Source organism: Callionymus lyra, chromosome 14, assembly GCF_982586985.1.
Source record: "Callionymus lyra chromosome 14, fCalLyr1.hap1.1, whole genome shotgun sequence".
In the NCBI taxonomy this organism is placed as follows: Eukaryota; Metazoa; Chordata; class Actinopteri; order Syngnathiformes; family Callionymidae; genus Callionymus; species Callionymus lyra.
Genome location: NC_141831.1, coordinates 9158254 through 9167979, shown reverse-complemented (window position 1 = coordinate 9167979; position 9726 = coordinate 9158254). Strand labels below are relative to the sequence as shown.

Sequence of the window (9726 nt, the reverse complement as noted above, 5' to 3'; positions counted from 1 at the left end):
TTCTCGTGTTATCAAAACCGCCATGCTAACTATTGCCGTTAACTCTACTGTTATATTTATGATACTAAAACAACAAAAATACAATTATATTAAACGTTGTGACACTGAATCCAGAAATTATATAAAATAAATGATTTTTTGAAACTTAATAAACAGCTATGCTAGCCTTGCTAACTAGCTTGTCTTAACAAAATGACGCGACAATAAATCGGTCATTAAATGACAAGATTTACTTCTTTTTTAATTAAAAAACCAACATTTATATTAAATTTTAAAGGCTGAAACATGAAATATATACAATGTGAATATTGAATTTAGATCATATAAAACTATATCTAAAAAAACCAAATTGAATCCTCCATTACAAAAATAATAACAAATAAATAAAACCTTTCAATATAGAAAATATTTAATTAAAAAATAAAGGTTTAATTTAAGTGCTAAATAACATTTACAGAACAAAATTAAAGTTTTAACGTAATTCAACCATTAAATATCGTGATATAGAAAAACAGAATGATGTACTTCCCTAGAAAAGTACAATAACAAGTGTTGAAAAAAATTGTTTCTTTAAAAACAAACTTTATTGATGTTTGAATAGACGTATCAAAACATAAACGTATCATCAGTCAAATCTTCTATTTACAGTTGATCAGAGAATAACTGGTACATCAGAAATGTGTCTGAGAAGATGATTTTTCCACCCGTGGATCGTTGGTGCCGATGACGAACATCGCCGTGGTTTTATCTTGATTCGATTTCTCGTTCAGCGAGTACGGCTTGATGGACAGCTTCAGCTTCTGCCATTTTGAGAGTAGAATCAAACCGTTAGGCTCACGATCGATGACGACGAAACGCCTGGAAAACATTGTGGCTCACCTGCACGATCGAACCGGGGAGAACGAACAACGTATGAAGGGCCCCCAGAGGGATCCAAATGATGGAGGCCAGAGCGATCATCCAGCCCACCCCCTGAGCCCAGCCGGGGAAGACGTAGTCCCCGTACCGAGCAGGCTTGAACTGAATGATGGAAAACACCAGAATGACCTGCAAAAGAATTACAGACGAATACGTTAGCTGGTATCCAAGTCCAACTCATGGCCAAATCCAGCCTGCCAAGTAATTTTTAGTGGCCCACCAGACGATTGTCTCTCAAATCAATCACGTTAAGTCAAGATAAGTAACCGATTAACGATGTAAACAGTAAAAAACAGTAAAGATTATTTTGAAGGAAAGGAATTGATTCATTTGGTAAAAGGCAAAGATGCCGTGTGTCTCAAATCATGAACTTCTGCACTTATATCTGACAATATTTTGAGTGCACAAGTGCATTCACATTGAACATATAGTGCGCAATGAGCACTCAATTGGATTAAGTGTGGATCTATGAACACTTTTCACCCTCAACGGTCGCCATCTTGGTGACATTTAATCATATTAATACCATTTTGTCCTGGTTGTATGATGGTTTAAAAAAAACAACAGAAATAATTGATCATTTTAAAACTGTGTATTACTGATAAAATACATCAATAAATATTTCATAAAAAAACGAATATATTGTAAGAACTATGGAAGCATATCAGTTCATTCAGAATATTCAACGGTTAAATGTTGATTTTCTTTTTTTTAATGGAAATGTATTAAGCGTTGTATTATAAATCAATAATTTCAATATTTAACACTTGTTTTTGATTCCAATTTAATAATTTAATTCAGTAGTTTGTGTAGTGAAAGGTTGAATCTGTTACGTTTTTTGTTTTTTTTAAGTAAACGTGACGAAATTGAGTCAAATTTGAGCACTGCGCAAGTAAGTGCACTGTCTTACAGTGTACTGTGAAGCAGTGCACTTAGAGAAGTGCCCGATTTGAGACACAGAAAAAGTTAGTATAGACGCATACTTCCTGTTATAGTTAGCTTGGTAAATATACATTCTTTACGGACCCTACCCTAAATTGCGATACGATTTCGGCACCTTGTTTGAGACAGACAACATTTTTGCATCGACCCGTTCACACAAACAATCACACACTTGTGAGAGTAAGGCTAGGACCCCAGCTAAACCATCAGGAACTGGGATTGAACCTACTACTTATCAGGCCAGAAGCCAACCACCCTACCATCTGAGCTATGACGCCCGAACGCAAGTAATATTCTACAAAAACAAAAGTAACTACAAGTTCTACTTCATTCGTGTTTGCCGTCTACAGGCTATCACTATGGGTTACCTCGAGGCTCTGCCCCAGTCACTGCGAAGAATCAGTTTTCAGTAGGCTGGATGGTTGCCTTTAGAAGTCGGCCGCCCCTATTTAAGGCCTCACCTCTCTCAAAATAATTCTTCACTCAGCTTTGACGAAAAGTTACTTTGTATGCCGGCTGTCTGAGGTGGGTCGGTGGCCCACCAGCCGCCCTCCCTGGGTGTCAAATACTTTATTTTGTGTGTGGGGGGGGGGGGGGGGGGTAATGCCTTAAATAAGGGGGTGGCCCCTGATGGCTGGCGAGTTCATCGATTTCTTTGTCAGTGACGAGGCAGAGCATGAAATAGCAACAGCCTGTAGAGAATGTTGTATAAAATCGTAGAACCGTGGTTATATAGATAACCGGGTTATTCTGACAGAAAGTAGATCATTCATTGTTTCTTTACTTGCAGGTTCTTCCAAAGTCATTTTAATTATTACTTAAAACGGTAGTTAAAACTGTAGTTCGTTACCCCCCTGAGAACCCTAAAGTGAAGACGTGCGTTGACTCACGGCGACCAGAGCAGGATCGACTACCAGCCAGCACACTTTGAAGAATATGTTCGCCCTTTTCCCAGTCATCTCCTGCAGGTTGTCGGAAAGTCGGGTCACGCCTGCGAACACACGATGATGTCACGAGTGGTGTTTTTGTTTTGTGATCTTTGGAATGAACTCACCGTAGCTCCAGCAAATGGCTATGATCTCGAAGAACACCAGGAAAATGATGGACACGATGGCGGTGTAGTGATCCATCAGCTGGAAGACATAGATCCCCACCTGGACACGTAGAATAATGATTATAGGACTTTATTCAATTGATTCAATTCTCGTTGAGAATAATGTGTGGGACAAACTAGAGGTTCAATTGTTTGGATAAATGTGATAAAAACAAAAATAGCTCACAAGTGTTTTATTCAAGTTTATATCTAGACATGTCCCTTTTAATAATAACCACTTAATATTAATAACTATGACAATGTACTCACAAAAACAATTATTTTTCCCAGTTATTATATTCAATCATTTCTATATTTAAAGGTTGAGTTAGTGTTTTTAATAATTAATAAAGAAATTCCAACATTTTCAAAATTAATCAATTTTCTTTTACACAACGCTTTATATTTTATTCCAATCATTCAAAGATACATCTTCTACATTTTTTTAATTTTTTTATTTGTAGCCTTTTGAATTCAATATAAAAATGCTAGCATAATAGTGCTATTATGCTAGTGCAAAACCGACTTATTTCCTGCGTCATCACGTGATCTTTCCTCGCTTCGCGTGATTGGCTGGAAGTTCGATCAAGTAGCTCGGTGCTCTATTGGTATTGTCTGGCTGCATTTTTTTTATTGAATTTAAAAGATTATTTATAAAAAACATATTGAATTTAAAATTATATTTTTTAATAATTGGAATTATAATATCAAACTCTATGTCTAAAACGATTTTTTCTTTAAATTCAATTATTTTTTGTGTATTTGTGTATTTCTGGTATTTTTCTGGTGACTCTATTGTGCAAACATTTTCATATTGAATTGAAAAGTCAACAAATTAGAAAATATTACATTTAGACATATCATTTTTGAATTATTGGAATTAGAATATCAAACTCTATATGTAATAAAGATTAATTGAAAATATTCCATTTCTTTTGTTCAATTATCTAGAAACAACTAATTCAATACACAGATTATTTGATAAAGTTATATAAATAAAAACTAATTCAATCTTTCGATATTATTGAATTTAATTATTTAAAAAAATCAATGCTTCGAATAACATTAATTTAAAAAACAAATTTCAGGTTTTAAATCCAATAATTGTAATACTATATATTTATATTTATATATTTATATTCAACCACTCAATATTCTGCTGATATTCTTCCATAAAGGCTGCTATAGTAGTCGTTTCCATGAGCATCAAGTTCTGAAATTGAAAGCGACTTTACCTGCATGACACAAGGAATCCCGAAGAGACAGGCGACAGCGCAGATGAACAGAACAAACAGCTCCTTCCTCTTGAAGACGGCCAACAGATACTGTTCGTATTGATCCATGAGGCTGGTGATCAGAACCTCCACCATCGCAAACTGGTGTCGGACAGAAGAGAAGGTCAGCTTCAGCCGCTGAAGATACACCACCTGACAGACTTACCTCGCTGTCCAGGCCCAGACACAGCAGCATGAAGAAGAAGAGCACGGCCCACAGCTGAGGCAACGGCATGTTGGCAAAGGCTTGTGGGTAAACCACGTAAACGAGACCCGGGCCTTGACACACAAAACCCAGCGTGATTAGAAATTGTCGCATCATGTTCCTTTTGCAAATAAATAAATCGTACCATCTACCGCCAGGTCACTGACCGGAACCCCCTGCAGGTAGGACATGTACCCGAAAGCGGAGAAGATGACGAATCCAGACAAGATGCTGGTCAGCGAGTTGATGATGCCGATGGTCAGCGTGTCCCTGAAGATGGAGAACATGCTTCAATCGTCTCTCGTTTCAAAAGAGATTTTAACTCTAACTGGTTTACTTTAAGATGTTGTTGTTGAAGGAGTTGTAGCTGGACATGGCGATGAGGGAACCGAAGCCGATGCCGATGGAGTTGAAGATCTGGGCGGCGGCGTTCACCCACACCTTGAGAAAACTAACCAAATGTTTGGAGGCTCAAACGAAACAGACACTTTTTTTCTTTCTATTTGAATTTTTTTTTTTTTCAAAATGTATTAATCTTTTTACACATACAGTTTGAGATTCTTATTCCAATAATTCCTGAATAAATGTTGTATATATTAAATCTTTCAATTGGTAGTCATATTAATTCAATATCAAAAATGTTGGTATAATACTATAATACTTGAGCATCTACTTTGTCACATGATCGTCTGGGTGTCACGTGATTGGCTGAAAGTACTATCAAGTAGCTCGGTGCTCTTTTGGTATTGTCTGGCTGCATTTTTTTTTTATACTGAATTTAAAGGGCTTTTAATTAAAACACGTTGAATTTAGACGTTTTATTTTTTAATAATTAAGTAGGTAAGTAAGTAATTTGTATTTGTATAGCGCTTTTCCAGACCACGGTCATAAAGCGCTTTAACAATCAAAACAATATTCAATAAAGTATATACTTTAAAGATCAAGATAAAACTGATAACACAACAGGAGTTCCAGAAAATCAAGGAAAAGCCTGAACAAATAAAAACGTCTTAAGATGTTTCTTTGTAATTATAATATGAAACTCTATATGTTATTCAATAATCTTTTGGTGTATTTTTGGTATATTTTTTAAACAAATTAAACCTTTTCATATAGCAATTATTGAACTCAATTATTCAAATAATGATAATATTTAATGACTTAAAAAAAACAGAATTTCAATCAAATTTGAAGTCTTGAATTGATCCATTCAAAATATTCTGATATAATTCCAATAAAAAAACAGTTATCGATGAACTTGTGAAATTGTGGACCATAATAACTCTCACCTCCACTGAGAGAAGTTTCTGCCAGTCGGGCACGATAAAGAAATAAATTCCATCTATGGCTCCAGGTAGTTGCGTGTTGTTGATCAGGAAGGCGATCAGGATCACGTACGGGAACAAAGCAGTGAAGTACACAACCTAAACAACAACATGGCATATGTTAGTTGTTGTATTTATTCACCGTAGTCATCTTTTTTTAATGGATTGATCGACACTTTTTGAATGAACGCTTTGAATGATCACTTTCATTTACCTTGCCTGTCGACTTCACGCCTTTGAAGATGCAAAAGTAGATGATGATCCAGGCCAGAGCCAGGATGAGGAACAGCTGCCAGCGTAACGTTCCTGCTTCCTCGACTCCATCGGTCTGCTCCAACATCCTGTGCCTTCAAAGATACACTCGATAGTTTTTGTCTTTAATAGAAAAACATTTAGTTTTCAACAAAAATTAAGTTTAAAATGAGGTTTAAATAGTTATTTTTAAATGTGTCATTTATTTTACTGAATATTTGAATTAAATATTTTTTATATTAAAAGGTTAAAAGTAATTAAAGTAATGTTATTTAAACATTCGAAATTTTGAAAATATTTTTTTTACTCATAGAGTTTGATCTGATAATTCCAATTATTTTAAAATAGATTTTGTAAATTCAATATTTTTTCACTTGAAGCCTTTTAAGTTCAATATGATAATGTTGGTACCAGACAATACCAAAAGAATACAGAGTTTTTTTTTTTATCATTGCGAGTCATGATTATTTAAAATGAGGAGTAAAAGTGAGTGGCTCAGTGCTCGGTTGCATTAGTCTAGTTAAGATGACACTATTATACCAACAATCTTTATGTTGGATTTTAAAGGCTACAAATGAAAACAATATTGCATTTGGAAATTGATTTATAGAATAATTGTAAATAGAATATCAAACTATAATTGTAAAGAAAATGTAATTCAATTTTGGAATTCAATTGTTTAAACAAATGCTTTAATAAATGCTTTAAAAATGTATATATATATATATATACAGTTTCAATTTAAAAAATCATAGTAACATTTAAAATGTTAAAATCAACAATTCAATATTCTGATGACACAGATATACTTCCATATTTATACTTTTAATTTTATTGATCTCATTCTATTTCATTGTATTTTATTACATTCATTTTATTTTATATTGTTATTTCTAGATCACCACACAAAGAAAAAGTACTTTTCTTTTTACATTACAGGCAATAAACGTTTTCTGTTCTTTTATTTATATATAAAGTCATATCTAGATCATGAATATTATTTAATTCAATTGAATAAAGTTAATTTTCTTTTATTTCTTTTCACAATTGTTTCGTAATTTTATGTTGCAACCCCAAAATAAAATGGAAATAATAGTTTTCTGATTTTGATGTAAAAAAAGTAAACATTAGTCTGCTAATGTTTTCTTCAAATCAAGTTCAATCAAGTGTATACTTCTTTGTGCATCATGTGACTAACAGACAAACAAGAAAACTTTGAATGCCTTTTTCAGTACAAGATTAAATTTATTTATTATTATACTTATATTTTTCTAAACAAATGTACCTTTAGTTGTGTTAAAGTCATCAAGAAATTAAAGAAAACAAGCCTATTCAATGGTTTTAAATGAGTGCATATTAAAACACACACTCACTTGAAGAACTCTTGGCTGGGTGTGTAGGTGTAGCTGCTGATGTTGCCGCCGACGCTGCAGTTGAGCGTGTTCCATGTGTTGTTGCAGCCGAGCCAAGGCAACGGATCCTGGAAGGAGCTGAAGAGATAGTAAAGGGCCCACGTAATAACCACGTTGTAGTAGGTGCACATGATGAAGGAGATGGCTACCGATGCCACTCCCACACCTGAGGGACACACACACACGGATGAAGAACATCTTTCTTGACCTGCATTTCCATCTGAACATGCGTTACCTTTCAATAGAGGACAGATAATAGCCAGAGCGTGGACGGGTCCTTTCTTCATGTACTGACCGATGATCAGCTCCAGGTAGAGCAGCGGGATTCCGAGCAGCACCAGCATCAACAGGTACGGCACCAGGAAAGCACCTGATGAAAAGATGTTAAAAAAAAGTATTTTCTGTCCCAGGAAGAGTTCACTGAATAAAACTAATGAATATAAAATAAATAAATCTCATTGTTTACGAGTTCCTCCTCATCAAATCTGTAAAAAAAAAACATTTTGAACAACTCAGTTATAACATCTCGGACCTCTATTGTATCATCAGTGTGTGTTTGTACAAAACTCTCTTTTCATTGAAATATTGACATTAGAAAAGTAAAAAGTTGAAAACCTGGTCATGATGAGAGACTTACTGCGTCTTGGATAACATTTACAACATGAGAGTGACTCAGGAGTTTCACATCAGTTGACCTTTGAGCGTCTTTAATTACTTATGTGTACTTATGGGTCCCTCATTATATTTAATTAACCCGATAATATATTGCAGTTTATTTAATTGCATATCGTGTTTTCACAGAACCAACAAAACATTTTGATATTTGACCGTATTTTTTATAAATGTTCAGCATATAAGAAGCTTTCGCCAATTATTTTTTGTCAAACTGAAATTAAATACAGTTTCAGTTTGTTTGCTTAAATTCATGGTTGATTTTAAGTCTGGTACAACTAAAGGCAAATTTGTTAGGACAAACAAAATAATAATAAGAATAAATAGCCTTTATATTTCATTCAAGAGCTGATATTCAGAGATTTTTTACATGTTTTTCTTGATAAAAATCATAAACAAAAGTTCTTACATTAATAGTTTTGACACCAAAACTTTGCTTTTAGTCATTCCATGTTTTTTTTTCCTGAAACCCCTCACAAAGGAGTTACAACATCATTGTTTAAACATTGTTTTAGAATGTATCAAATATACAAAAAAAATCTGGCAACATTTCTAATTAATCCTGGAAAAATATAAATTTCTCTTCGTCTTGAATGTTTTTCTTGGCAGATTTGGATTCATTTGCATATGTTCTGTATCACGTACCAGGAAGTACTGAGTCCTAAGTAGTTTTTTTTTTTACATTAATCTTCGGAATTCAAGCAAATAATTACAGCAAAATAAAGTTTTAACTGTTGTAAGTAGAGAAATTGAATAGATTTCATAAAGTTTCCACCATTGATTCCTTTTGTTTTCTTATCAGACGATATGATGTCTCTCACCTCCTCCACTCCTGTAGCACAGGTATGGGAACCTCCAGACGTTACCCAACCCCACTGCGTACCCCATTCCAGCCAGGGTGAACTCCAGCTGCCGGCTCCATGTTGCCCTCTTCGGCTGATCTCCTTGAGTCATTCCTGCTGCTCACCTGGACCCAAACTCCAGCGACCGCCTGTGATATAAGCTCGTTTTTTTTTACTACGATTAATGATTAGCTGAGGAGGAAAACAACGTGAAGACCTTATCTGTCGGTTAATTATATCTGGTAGAAGATCTGGTGATAGATTACATCCAACTAAAGTGTTATTAACAAATCAAAAAAACATCTTAAAAAACATTTTTATATCTTCTCACACGTGAGACGTGTGTAATAATGACCTCAAACTGTATACGTGTCTTTAATTCTTATCATTATGAGCTAGAATAAGATGGATAACGAGAAGTCATGAGGGGCAAACGTCAAGGCTCAGTAAGTTTCCCATTCATTTTCGAGTTTGACCCCCGCGACCTTTTAACGCATTTATGGCCTAAAGAGAAATGTCATTATACTAACAATGATTATTACAAGCAGAAAGATAACAAGCAGATCTTAAGAATGATAAACAATTATATATACTTCATAAAAAACAATAAAAAAAAAAAAGATTAACGTCAACTACACCATAAACCATTTTTAGAAATAAATAAACAATAATAATGAAATCATGACTAACAGCAATACAACAATATTAACAACAGACACAAATCATACATTTTGAATATTTATTTAACTTTTTTTGCTTTGATCTACTGTATGTAATTATGATATTAAAAC

The 9726-nt window shown here is 34.1% G+C and overlaps 1 protein-coding gene across 1 annotated transcript; it reads right to left on the bottom strand.

Moving 5' to 3' along the window:
- Positions 1 to 593: 593 nt before the first annotated feature.
- On the bottom strand, positions 594 to 9047 carry LOC148065949 (sodium- and chloride-dependent GABA transporter ine). The gene is made up of 13 exons (XM_087808115.1): positions 8915 to 9047; positions 7657 to 7791; positions 7383 to 7587; positions 5972 to 6104; positions 5722 to 5856; positions 4770 to 4873; positions 4578 to 4702; positions 4394 to 4506; positions 4189 to 4329; positions 2915 to 3014; positions 2751 to 2851; positions 880 to 1047; positions 594 to 800 (listed from the first exon to the last, which is right to left on the bottom strand). The coding sequence occupies exons 1-13, from the start codon at positions 9045 to 9047 to the stop codon at positions 672 to 674; spliced, it is 1722 nt and encodes a 573-aa protein (XP_087664241.1). The 3' UTR covers positions 594 to 671.
- Between the last annotated feature and the right edge of the window lie 679 nt (positions 9048 to 9726).